General features: G+C 43.1%; 1 protein-coding gene across 2 annotated transcripts; it reads left to right on the top strand.

Annotated features, from left to right (window-relative positions):
- The first annotated feature begins 638 nt into the window (after positions 1 to 638).
- Positions 639 to 11,681, top strand: LOC129828753 (endoplasmic reticulum lectin 1-like). 2 transcript variants are annotated; one of them, XM_055889936.1, is made up of 13 exons: positions 639 to 1,187; positions 1,486 to 1,590; positions 1,964 to 2,044; positions 4,382 to 4,459; positions 4,583 to 4,711; positions 4,924 to 5,147; positions 5,644 to 5,794; positions 5,975 to 6,139; positions 6,412 to 6,471; positions 8,190 to 8,314; positions 8,610 to 8,687; positions 10,504 to 10,579; positions 10,709 to 11,681. In XM_055889936.1, the coding sequence occupies exons 1-13, from the start codon at positions 1,044 to 1,046 to the stop codon at positions 10,778 to 10,780; spliced, it is 1,488 nt and encodes a 495-aa protein (XP_055745911.1). In that variant the 5' UTR covers positions 639 to 1,043; the 3' UTR covers positions 10,781 to 11,681. The 2 variants fall into 2 exon arrangements, with proteins under 2 accessions (XP_055745911.1, XP_055745910.1); XM_055889935.1 differs by having other exon boundaries at positions 643 to 1,187; positions 4,580 to 4,711.
- Positions 11,682 to 14,033: the final 2,352 nt, after the last annotated feature.

Genomic DNA, 14,033 nt, shown 5'->3' with positions numbered 1-14,033 from the left:
AGAAAGCCATTTGCCAACTGCAAAACATACAGAATGCTGTAGCATGCGTACTGACCAAGACCAGATGGAGAGCACACATTACACCGGTGTTAAGGTCTCTGCACTGGCTTCCTGTATGTTTAAGAATTGATTTTAAGGTTATTCTATTGGTTTTTAAATCAATCCACGAATGTGCATTCCAATACATGTCAGACATGCTTTTTAGTTATGTACCCAGTAGGTCCCTCTGCCACTGGCCTTTCAACTATCCCAAAGCATAGGACCAAGAGGCATTGAGGAAGCCTTTGTTTACTAGTCCCACGCTTTAACCACTAGGCTACCTCCCGCCCCAAAAATTAGATCATGGATAAAAACCAGAATATTTGTCAAACAGCAATCACCAGAATATGACCCTCGATGTTTATTGGAAAGGAGCATTTATAGCGTGCGCTTTCAACACCCTGTGAAGTTAATTCATCATAATGTACTTATTATGTATCCAAAGAACGGCATGGTTTCCCGAGTCATCGTGGGAGGAACACACACCATATTATCGCGTGACTCTCAAGTTTGCTTCGATATGATGGTTATTATATCAGTATTTGCGCATAAAGGCGTTTCCACCGCCATTTATCGCGTAATACATTTTACCCACATAATGTCGAATGAACAAATTATATGTCGCATGTTTTACAATTTACCGAAACTTCCTGTTTCCGTCACAACGGTCGTAACATGTTTGTATACGGTATGACTTTACACGCATGGAAACGTGGTTAGTGAAGCCGATATGTCAGATGTGCTTCAAATTGAACTATAACCAGACAACTGGGTAATCTATTTTGACTTACTTTTCAGTTTCAGTAAATGCTAACACGGATGTACCGGAAATACACGTGGCAAGCGACGAGCTACTTCCTGGTTGCTGTGTTGACAAACGAAAGAGACAGCCAGATGGATTCATAATTGTACAATTACCCGGAAACTAAACCAGTTTTAACTGTGGTTAGCTATCTTTGACAGGCACCATAGAAGGTAGTTAGCGAACCAGCCTTGCAGAGGCAATGGAACGGACTAGGCTGCTGTTCGTGTTGTTTGGGGGTTTGTTGGAGTTGTGTTGTTATGTGTCGGCTAACAGAGGGGGATCTCCTTCGTTTACTGATGAAATCCCATTCAAAATCAACTGGCCCGGGGACGAATTCACCTTGGTGAGTGTTGTGTGTGTGTGTTAAATCCTGGCTTTTAAAAATAATATGATTTATTGACAAACGTTGTTTTAAATGGTGATAAAGCATGTTAAGACTAGCTAACTAGCTATTCCTTGTTATGGCTGTTGACATGATTGTCAATGAAAAGCTGATAATACATAGTCTCTGTCATTGCCTGTTATGACACCTGTAAAGGGTTGCACCTCCACAACATTTACAATCTGAGATGATGTAGCTAGTAAACATGCATGCTTTCAGTACAGTATTATTAACTGAGCCAAAATATGTCCTTCCGTAGCCAACCTCCGGTGCCCTCTACAAAGATGATGACTTTGTCATCATGACAACAACAGAGAAGGAGAAATACAAATGTCTCCTGCCTTCCTTGTCAAATGGAGACGACGTGAGTATAAAGATTAGACTAGCTAGATAAAGAATTATGCTTCGCTCCTTTTTTCAATTATTGCTTCTCACTTATCCTCCGTCTCTCACTCTCTCCCCCCTTTTTTCTCTCTCTCTCCCCCCCTTCTCTCTCTCTCTCTCCCCCCCTTCTCTCTCTCTCTCTCTCTCTCGCCGTCTCTCCTCTCCATCTCTCTCTTGCTGTCTCTCCTCTCTCTCTCTCTCTCCCCCCTCCCCCCCCCCCTTCTCTCTCTCTCTCGCCGTCTCTCTCTCTCACCCTCTCTCTCGCCGTCTCTCCTCTCCATATCTCTCTTGCTGTCTCTCCTCTCTCTCTATCTCCCCTCTGTCTCTCTTCTCCCTCTATTTCTATCTCTCAGGATGATGTCAAGGAGTACGCTGGTCCCACTCCAGGTGATCTATTGGACCCACTGTTCAAACAGAGCAGCTGCTCCTACAGAGTGAGAACCGTCCAGTTTCACTTCTACTTCTGTCTAAATATAGACTATCTTGAGTACCAATACTAGCAACACCTAGTACTAGCAATACTAGCAACACCAATGTCATGGGTTTAACCCCCTTAGGTAGTGTTGCACGGTACACCGGTACAATGGTAATATCACGGTACCAAAAGGTCATGATACTTATGATACCAACATTTTAGCGTACCGTTTCATATGATACTACCAAGTTTTTCGGCTGGCTCCTGTTATGAAATCAGTGTTGTTCATAAATTCAGTTGAATTTAAGCAACAGCCATTAGTATGCACTGGTTCAATGATATCCACATCACTTTCGTGTGCATATCACGCGTGGCAGCTGTAATCAACCAGCCTCATCCTCTACCAGCCCTCACTCACCTACTTCTCTCAGCATCCCCTACCAGCCCTCACTCACCTGCTTCTCTCAACATCCCCTACCAGCCCTCACTCACCTGCTTCTCTCAGCATCCCCTACCAGCCCTCACTCACCTGCTTCTCTCAGCATCCCCTACCAGCCCTCACTCACCTGCTTCTCTCAGCATCCCCTACCAGTCCTCACTCACCTGCTTCTCTCAGCATCCCCTACCAGTCCTCACTTACCTGCTTCTCTCAACATCCCCTACCAGCCCTCACTCACCTGCTTCTCTCAACATCCCCTACCAGCCCTCACTCACCTGCTTCTCTCAACATCCCCTACCAGCCCTCACTCACCTGCTTCTCTCAACATCCCCTACCAGCCCTCACTCACCTGCTTCTCTCAACATCCCCTACCAGCCCTCACTTACCTGCTTCTCTCAACATCCCCTACCAGCCCTCACTCACCTGCTTCTCTCAACATCCCCTACCAGCCCTCACTCACCTGCTTCTCTCAACATCCCCTACCAGCCCTCACTTACCTGCTTCTCTCAACATCCCCTACCAGCCCTCACTCACCTGCTTCTCTCAACATCCCCTACCATTCCTCACTCACCTGCTTCTCTCAACATCCCCTACCAGCCCTCACTTACCTGCTTCTCTCAACATCCCCTACCAGCCCTCACTCACCTGCTTCTCTCAACATCCCCTACCAGCCCTCACTCACCTGCTTCTCTCAACATCCCCTACCAGCCCTCACTCACCTGCTTCTCTCAACATCCCCTACCAGCCCTCACTCACCTTACATTGGAGCAGCGCGCAGAGCGAGCAAAGTTGATACATTGTATAATTTCATCGGCTGTTATAAACATGGGCACAGGCCAGTCTGAGTAGACTGCAAGTTCGCTGTCACACTGCCTCTGAGTGCCAGAAAGAGAAAATTGAGCAGAGCTTCACGACAGCCATGCTTGCAGCTTTACAGCAGAGAAAACGGCTTGTCTCTAGCCTAAACGGTTGAAAATACAGTATATGACCCATATTACCAATATACCTTTTTTCTTTCCATCGGGATTTGTGCTCATTTGATATAATTTCACAATCCATATCGCAGGCTGTTTTGAACTAATCCCTGGTCGCTTATTATTGGTTTGATAACAAACAACGTTGTTCAGTCATGTTACCTTGCTAGCTAACAACCCGGTAAATTGAGAGTAGGTTTAGGCAAATTCGATTGGCACAGGAAGAAAGAAAACGAGTCTGCTACTCATGAGATGTGCTTCAGAGATAGGATTCATGTAGGACTAATTGAAACCTAAACTATATCATAAATAAAATCTCTTTCTGGTGATCCTTGAATTCTGTTTGGTGCCTCACATTTTAAAAGTTGGTAGCTGTGTGTGTTTGTGGGAGAGAGAGAGAGAGGGAGTGAGAGAGAGAGAGAGGTGTGTGTGTTTAAGAGGGAGGGAGACAGTGTGTGTGAGGAAGGGAGGGAGGTATGTGTCTGTGTTAACTGAAGAGGAAAGGTTTCATGCAGTGTTTTCCCTTACTGCCACAATGACATGCAGATCATTATGCATGTATACTCCTTCCTCCCATTCCTCCAGCCAAATCACAGCTAGGCATTTGAAAATATGAGCAAATCGGCCCTTCTATTATACGCTGAACCGTGTGAAGTTAGTCAGTGTGTTGTATTGAGTAGAAGTGTGAATTTTAGTGACAGGTTTTTGCGTAGCACATGTGCAGAACATTTAGAAAATGGGGGAAAACGTCCGGGGTACGGGGCAAAAAGGACGCTAGGCCACTCTGAATTGTTTCCCCCTTGGTATCGTGATACTAGGCATCATATCGTTAGTAACGTTTTGGCATCGTGACAACACTACCCTTAATGTACTCACTGTGCTGTCAGTCACTTTGGATAGGCTAACCACTCTCTTCTGGCATGTGTTGTGGTGTTAATTGTAGATCGAGTCATACTGGACGTATGAGGTGTGTCATGGGAAGCATGTGAGACAATACCATGAAGAGAAGGAGACGGGACAGGTCAGTGGGAAATTGTTACTTTCACCATAATTAAATTGTCTACCATTTAAGTATGTTGCAACACATAGAAAAAAAGCAATCAATGTGAAAGGTGAAATAATTTATTGCTGTTTTATTTAGCAGATCAAACTTCAGGAGTACATCTTGGGAAGCATGACCAAGAAGACTGAGTCTTCAACCACTTCAGGAACAGAGACTACAGAGGCAGAGAAAGTTGAGGAGACGAATCCTAAGTCCGAACCAGAGAAAGAGGTTTGTTGTTTGACATTGACCCAGCAGTTTGGCTCATATACGTTTGAAAAAACACCTGATAAGACTTCTTTGAATCTTTTGTCTTATTTTCATTTAATTTCTCTTTCTAATCATTGGTCTCTACCTTACTTGCTGTGATCTGGTTAGTTTATCTACCTAGGTTGAATACACCGATTATCTCTGTTAAAAGACACAAATATAAATGTCTGTAGGTTCCCACTAAGAACGTGGAGGGCCAGCTCGCTCCATACTACCCGGTGTTGATGGGCCACGGGACGGCCTGCGTCCTGAAACAGGACACGCCACGCTCCACCAACGTGCTGTATGTCTGCCACCCCGAAGCAAAGCATGAGATCCTCTCTATCGCTGAGGTCACTACCTGCGAGTACGAAGTAGTGGTGCTGACCCATCTGATCTGTGCACACCCCAAATACAGGTGTGTGTGTGTACAAGTATGAGGTGCACACCCCAAATACAGGTGTGTGTGTGTACAAGTATGAGGTGCACACCCCAAATACAGGTAGCAGCAGATCTACCCAATCAGTTTCCCTTGTTTGATCTATTTCAGAACTAGCAAAGCTGATTTAACTCATTTACAGAATGACATAGTGAATAGTCTCGTAGTTAGTATAAGTTAAGGCAGTGGTATTCAAACTTTTGGGACCCCATGTTTTCCTCCAGAATTTCTGGGGAACCCATTTTTGTTCGCAATAATTTCTCAAGAACCCAATATGACAACCTTAAAATCTGTATATTTATTTGCATCAACAAATAACCTAAAATTTTATGAATTTTCTTATCAAAAATGAAAATAAACCAATAAATAATTGTGCTCAATTTTTATTTTTATAATTATCTTTCTCAAAAACGTTAGTATATTGTCCCGTGTTTGAGATCTATTGGAGTCATATCTTTAACCCATGATGTGTTAGGTTCAAGTCGTCCCCAGTGAATGCCATCTTCTGCCAGGCCCTGTCTGGTTCTCCCCTGCAGCCTCACAGTCTCTCTCAGATGAACCAGGAGCAGGAACAGCTACTGAAACCTCCCTTCACTGCTCCTACTGCCCCGGAGATGGAGAGAGAGGTGAGAGGGGGGAGGAGGGAAGGAGAGAAGGAGAGGGAGAGATGAAACTGGTGGAAGAGGCAGTGGTAGTGGAGGACTAGTAGGCCACACCATGGTAAAGCGTTTTGCATTCCTCCCTACTCTACTGAACAAGACTCAGGTTTAGAAGCCAACCACCTCCCCTCCCTTTTTTTTCTCCAGGAGGAGAGTATGTCCCCAGTGAGAGAGGAGGCATTCTCCTCTACCCATAAGCCCCTGGTGGTGGGCGGGCAGACTCATATTACAGTTGGAACCACCCACATCTCCCGCCTGACGGACGAGCAGCTGATCAAAGAGTTCCTGAGTGGCTCCTACTGTCTCCATGGGGTTAGTATGAGGCATGCTGATTGGCTGGCTGTTGAAGAAGACATCCGATCATTGGCTACAGTCCCGTATTGGCTACTGCTCATTGGCTGCTGTTGTTTATTCAATTCAATTGAATATAACATTATTGTTCCCTGATGTATTACATGTATACATACCAAAAGGGGAACTGACAGAGGAGGTTAGAAGAGGTGCTCAAGTAACACACCTCTTCCGTAGCTCATACTGTAGCATACTATAGCATCTGTCTGATGTCTGGAATCTGTGTGTTCCAGGGAGTGGGATGGTGGAAGTATGAGTTCTGCTATGGGAAGCATGTGCATCAGTACCATGAGGTAAGTGTTCTCTAATGTGTATCAAACTTATGGAAACAACGTGTTTGACTCCATGCCATTGATTCCATCCCAGCCCTTAATGAGCCTGTCCTTCTATAGCCCCCCCCAACAGCCTCCCCTGTTCTCTACTTAGTAGCTTGGTAATGTTAAAATGCTTAAAGCTAAATATTTCCTGTACTTTGGGTGCATCATGTATTTTTTGGTATGTTCAAAATATCTACACTGAACAAAAATAAACACAATATGCAACAATTTAAAAGATTTTACTAAGTTACATTTCATATTAGGGCTCCCGAGTGGCACCTCAGTGCTAGAGGCGTCACTACAGACCCTGGTTCGATTCCAGGCTGTATCACAATTGACCCAGTGTCGTCCGGGTTTGGCCGGTGTAGGTCGTCATTGTAAATAAGAATTTGTTCTTAACTGGCTTGCCTAGTTAAATAAAGGTTAAATAAAAATAAGGAAATGGATCAGACAACCAGTCAGTATCTGGTGTGACCACCATTTGTCTCATGCATCTCCTTCACATGGAGTTGATTGTGGCCTGTGGAATGTTGTCCCACTCCTCTTCAATGGCTGTGCGATGTTGCTGGATATTGACGGGAGCTGGAACACTGTCATACACGTCGGTCCAGAGCATCCCAAACATGCTCAATGGGTGACATGTCTGGTGAGTATGCGGGCCATGGAAGAACTGGGACATTTTCAGCTTCCAGGAATTGTCTACAGATCCTTGCGACATGGGGCTGTGCATTATCATGCTGAAACATGAGGTGATGGCGGCAGATTAATGGCACGACAATGGGCCTCAGGATCTCGTTACGGTATCTCTGTGCATTCAAATTGCCATCGATAAAATTCGATTGTGTTCGATGTCCGTAGCTCATACCATAACCTCACAACCACCATGGGGCACTCTGTTCACAACGTTGACATCCGCAAACTGCTCGCCCACACGACGCCATCTGCCCGGTACAGTTGAAACCGGGATTCATCCATGAAGAGCACACTTCTCCAGCTTGCCAGTGGTCATCGAAGGTGAGCATTTGCCCACTGAAGTCAGTTATGACACCGAACTGCAGTCAGGTCAAGCCCCTGGTGAGGATGACGAGCACGCAGATGAGCTTCCCTGAGATGGTTTCTGACAGGTTGTGCAAACCGGGTAGCTGGTCTCAGATGATCCCGCAGGTGAAGAAGCTGGATGTTGAGGTCCTGGACTGGCGTGGTTACACGTGGTCTGTGAGGCCGGTTGGACGTACTGCCAAATTCTTTTAAAAAACTATGTTGGTAAAGAAATTCATGTTCAATTCTCTGGCAACAGCTCTGGTGGACATTCCTGCAATCAGCATGCCAACTGCACACTTCCTCAAAACTTGACACATTTGTGGCATTGTGTTGTGTGTGACAACTGCACATTTTTGTGTGGCCTTTTACTGTCCCAAGCACAGGGTACACCTGTGTATTCATCATGCTATTTAATCAGCTTCTTGATATGCCACACCTGTCAGGTGGATGGATTATCTTGGCGAAGGAGAAATAATTACTAATAGAGATGTAAACAAATTTGTGCACATTTGAGAGAAATAAGCTTTTTGAGCTTATGGAACATTTCTGGGATCCTTTATTTCAGTTCATGAAACATGGGATTAACACTTGCATTTTATATTTTTGTTCAGTATAATATAGGACGGTTGATTGATGTATGTGTTCTCTCCCAGGATAAGGAGCAGGGGAAGAACATGGTGGTAGTGGGCAGTTGGAACACTGAGGAACACCTGGAGTGGGCCCAGAAGAACGTGGCCCGGTCCTACCAGCTCAAAAACGATGGGGTGCAGAAAGTCAAGTATGTCAGCCAGCTCTATAATCAGTTTATTAAAAGATCACACTGATCTGCAGTATGTTGATAATGAATGTACCACTATTTTAGAAATAGGGCATTAGAGGCTGGTGTCCGGGACAAGGATTAAGTCTACCTCTGGACTAAAAAGCATGCTCGATGGAGAATATCCATTGTAAGGGCCTTTTAATTCAGTAATAGAATTCACCTGTTTCCAGGAAACCTAAACATGTTTAATGAGAACAACACATTTGTGATTGATAATGAGGATTTCATGGTTGTTGTACTTTCTTCTCCCCAGACTGGTGTCTCACTTCTACGGCCACGGAGATATGTGTGACATGACGGGGAAACCAAGACAGGTCATCGTCAAGCTCAAGTGGGTCATCATTAGTGTTTCCACTCTCTTCCTGAAAGAGGCCTGGTCAAGTATTGACACACTTAAAGCTGCAACATGTCATTTTTTGCGGCGACCCGACCAAATGCACATAGAAATCTAAGTTATAGATCTGTCATTCTCATTGAAAGTGGGATATTTATTCTATGTGCATATTTCTATGCTTTCCCGTCTAAAAGTGTTGTTATTGCGTCTTTTACTTTCAGCTTTGTACACCAGATTCAAACAGCTGAAAAGAAAAGATTTTTGGTTATGGAAAATATATTTCACAGCGGTTTAGATGGTACAATGATTCTCTACACTATACTTGCTTGTTTTGTCACAAATAGAACTATTAGAATTTTAGCAACCAGGAAATGGCGAAGTGATTGCTGCATAGTGCATCTTCAATATACACTACATGTATATTGTGGACACCTGCTCATTGAACATCTCATTCAAAAGTCATGGGGATTAATATGGAGTTGGAAAATTACTGCGGGGACTTGCTTCCATTCTGCCACGAGCATTATTGAGGTCGGGCACTGATGTTGGGCAATTAGGCATGGCTCGAAGTTGGCGTTCCAATTAATCCCAAAGGTGTTCGATGGGGTTGAGATCAGGGCTCTGCAAGTCAGTCAAGTTCTTCCACACCGATCTCGGCAAACCATTTCTGTATAGACCTCGCTTTGTGCACGGGGCATTGTCATACTGAAACAGGAAAGGGCCTTCCCCAAACTGTTGCCACAACGTTGGAAGCACCGAATCGTCTAGAATGTCATAGCGTTAAGCTTTCCATTCACTGGAACTAAGGGGCCTAGCCCGAACCATGAAAAACAGGCCCAGACCATTATTCCCCCTCCACCAAACTTTAGAGTTGGCACTATGCTTTGGGCAGGTAGCATTCTCCTGGCATCCACCAAACTCAGATTTGTCCGTCAGACTGCCAGATGTGAAGTGTCATTTATCACTCCAGAGAACACGTTTCCACTGCTCCAGAGTCCAATGGCTGCGAGCTTTACACCACTCCAGTCGACGCTTGGCATTGCTATCTTAGGCTTGACTGCCATGGAAACCCATTTCATGAAGCTTCCAACAAACAGTTATTGTGCTGACGTTGCTCGGTAGTGAGTGTTTTAACCGAGGACAGACTTTTGTTTTGCGTTTCAGCTGTCCCGTTCTATGAGCTAGTGTGTCCTACCACTTCTTGGCTGAGCTGTTGTTGCTCCTAGATGTTTTCATTTCATAATAACAGCACTTACAGTTGACCGGGGCAGCTCTATCAGGGTAGAAATTTGACAAACTGACTTGTTGGAAAGGTGGCATCCTATGACGGTGCCGTAGTGACTCACTGAGCTCTTCAGTAAGGCCATTCTACTGCCAATGTTTGTCTATGGAGATTGCATGGCTGCTTGCTCAATTTCATATCCCGGTTAGCAACGGGTGTGGCTGAAATAGCCAAATACACTAATTTGAAGGGGTGTCCACATACTTTTATATATGCCATTTAGCAGACGCTTTTATCCAAAGCAACTTAGTCATGCGGGCATGCATTTTACGTACGGTTGGTCGCGGGAATCAAACTCACTATCATGACATTGCAAGCGCCATGCTCTACCAACTGAGCTACAGAGGACCACTTCTCCATTGGAGTGACATGCGGAGCTTATAAGCTCATCAGATAGAACTGTGTGGTGTAGAACAGGGAATCTTGTCAGCTCTACTGATTCTATTTCTATCTGCAACGTTCAGAACGTTTCACATCACTGAATACACCGCGAGTCTCTGATTCAAGTCTTTTTCCTCTCCTCTGCCTCAGGTGTAAGGAGTCTGAGTCTCCCCATGCCGTCACTGTGTACATGCTGGAGCCTCAGACCTGTCAGTACGTCCTTGGGGTAAGACTGCATACACACATCACTGTCGCATCGTCTTATGGTTCAACACTTGAACACATTGTTGCAGATTTCCAATGTATTCACTACAAATGGCAAATAAACTCAACCCTGTTACTTTTTCTCAATCAGGTTGAGTCTCCAGTCATATGCCAGATCCTGGACACAGCTGATGAGAAAGGCCTTCTATCTGTCTCCAGCTAACAGAACAGAAGGATGGAGAAGAAGAGGGATGAACAGAGGGGAATAAGAAGCGCAATAGAAAAGGACATGGATTTAGGCTGCATAAAATGGACAACTGAAGAATGGATGCACCAAGGCCCATGGCACTGCTCAGGAGGTTCAGACAGACATGGAGGAAGTGTTGATCCTGGAACGGCCCCTGGAAGCCCGGACCACAGTCCCTCGCTAATGCCCTGGCTTAGACCTCCTCTATGGACTGTACCAGACCCATTCTGCTTCAAAAGCCTTATGATAAAAGCATATGGAAATCCTATTCTAAATGGGACAGAGACTCACAGAATGTGACCCTGCTGACTCCATATCTTCCTTGTGTGCTTTATCTTCATCACATTAGTTCTAGTGTCTTCTGGCCATATGCCATTACAGAACCGCCATCATTCAGATAACCAGCTTCCATGTTGTAGTTGGTTTTATTGTCAACATTCTAAATTATCTTCATTTATTTCAGTTTGATTTGATGCTTGTCCGTGACACTTTGGTTTTGTAGATAGTTCGTTTGCATTTTAAAATGTGCAGACAAACTAACTGTGGGGTTCTGGTGTCATGAATTCCATTTCGATTCAGGAAGTAAACTGAAATTCCAAGTGCTACAGTATTTCCTCATTCAAAAGCAATAAGTTAAATTGGGATTTGAATTTCAGTGTACTTCCTGAATTGACCCCAACCATGGTTGTTATGTTACAGGGTGAGTGAGAGTAACTTAACTTGATGTGAATTCAAATCCCCCGATGTAATTGACGAGTTCTGATGAACATTTGTTATGTAATGCATCAGATGTTTCCTGTGGATTTCTAAATCTGGTGTGTTCTATGGTTAAAATGAGGGATACACTGAAATAATTCAATAAAAATATCACAAATTATACTCTTGTCTGGGAGAGCTAGCCACAATATAATAAAGCTCTTGTTTAACTAGCATTCAGCTTGAACCATTATACATTTAGTAAAAGGCCAACTGAACAGAAAATTCTGTTTGATACCACAGACTTAGACGACTCATCTTTGTATCTGTCCCATTATGGTCGTCTGACAGCATGGGCAGCGCCATTAAGGCTCTCTATTTTGAAGTGGTCCAAAAACGGGTTATTTCCAAGTAGAGAGCTCTATGGATAGACACATGCACTGTGCATAACTGTCATGACAAAAGCTTGAGATGCAGGTTGATTAGCTGACCACCAGAGGGCTCTGATATTTTCCTTCATAAAAGGTGCTGTTCACCTTTCTGGATCTTCAGTTTGATCTGAAAATCAGAGGAGTAATTCCATAACTCCTGCTGCTAGTTGTCTAATCTTGAGGAATTTATATGATTATTTACGTCATACAATGTAATATAGCATCTGTACATAGAACACTGTAAAATTAAGAATTTCTAATATACTGTATGTTCTTTGGCAGGAGCGCACTGGACGCATTGCACTTGCAAAATATTTATTGATATCATAGAAAATGTATGAGACTCACAAATACTGTATTATTATGAAGAGAAAGACGTCATGTCAGTGTAAAAAAAAAAGATTCCAGTCAATTCAACAATCAGTCAATAACGCTTTGGGATCAGTACTGTTACGTATCTCTCTATTCTTCACGCTTTCCCCTCTGGACTAGGATACTTATCTTTATATTCCAGAGTATATTATTCTATACCTTAACTTTTTTCCACCTCAAAAAAAAAACCAGTTCAATACCACATGATATTCAGAAAATGAGCATCTGTTTACTCTCTGGTGTCTTGTAGTAACATTAGTGGTGGTATAACAATATAGTGACCCCTTAGTATCACTGACCTATATGCCCTAACCCTCTCCAGGTTAGACTGAAGGTGCAGTAGCTGATCAATTAACCAATCAATTAATCTATACATCAAGGTGGTAAGTTAGTCTGAAGGTATGGGGATCTGATGCACTGAGGTGCTCTCAAAGACTGGCAGAACCGCAAGAACCACTTCTAAGGGACTGTGACCGACTTTTTTTATTTTTTTTAACATTAGGTAAAACATTTTCATAAATTTTTCAATATTAAATTATTAATCTAACATCATTAATAGAATATTTTATTTACAATGTACTAATAAAACGAACGATTTATTTTTCTTTCCTAGTTTTTGGTAAAAAGTAATCATCCAGAGAGTCTCTGTACTGAATTGGATAGAAACCACTCTGAAGTTTCTAAAACTGTTTGAATGATGTCTGAGTATAACAGAACTCATATGGCAGGCAAAAACCTGAGAAAAAATCCAACCAGGAAGTGGGAAATCTGAGGTTTGTAGTTTTTCAACTCATTGCCTATCGAATATACAGTGTCTATGGGGTCATATTGCACTTCCTAAGGCTTCCACTAGATGTCAACAGTCTTTAGAACCTTGTTTGAGGCTTCTACTGTGAAGTGGGGGCGAATGAGAGGGGATTGAGTAAGGTCTCCCAGAGTGCCATGAGCTGACGACGCGTGTTCAAGTGAGAGTTAGCTTGCGTTCCATTGCATTTCTAAAGACAAAGGAATTCTCCGGTTGGAACATTATTGAAGATTTATGTTAAAAAAATCCTAAAGATTGATTCTATACATCGTTTGACATGTTTCTATAGACTATAAAGGAACTTTTTGACTTTTCGTCTGCACCTAGTGATCGTGCCTCATGAATTCTGATGACTGGGCTAAACGCGTGTACAAAAAGGAGGTATTTGCACATAACTGATGGACTTTATCGAACTAAACAAACATTTATTGTGGAACTGGGATTCCTGGGAGTGCATTCTGATGAAGATCATCAAAGGTAAGTGAATATTTATAATGCTATTTCTGACTTCTGTTGACCACACAACATGGCGGATATCTGTATGGCTTGGTTTTGTGTCTGAGCTCTGTACTCAGATTATTGCATGGTGTGCTTTTTCCGTAAAGTTTCTTTGAAATCTGACACAGCGGTTGCATTAAGGAGAAGTGGATCTAAAATTCCATGCATAACAGTTGTATCTTTTAGCAATGTTTATTATGAGTATTTCTGTAAATTTATGTGACTCTCTGCAAAATCAGTAGTTCCATGTTTTGGAACTACTGAACATAACACGCCAATGTAAACTGAGATTTTTGAATATAAATATGAACTTTACCGAACAAAACATACATATTGTGTAACATGAAGTCCAATGAGTGTCATCTGATGAAGATCATCAAAGGTTAGTGATTCATTTTATCTCTATTTCTGCTTTTTGTGACTCCTC

Source organism: Salvelinus fontinalis, chromosome 30, assembly GCF_029448725.1.
Source record: "Salvelinus fontinalis isolate EN_2023a chromosome 30, ASM2944872v1, whole genome shotgun sequence".
NCBI classification, from domain to species: Eukaryota; Metazoa; Chordata; class Actinopteri; order Salmoniformes; family Salmonidae; genus Salvelinus; species Salvelinus fontinalis.
The sequence above is the reverse complement of the archived record's forward strand: the minus strand, read 5'-3'. Positions and strand labels throughout refer to the sequence as shown.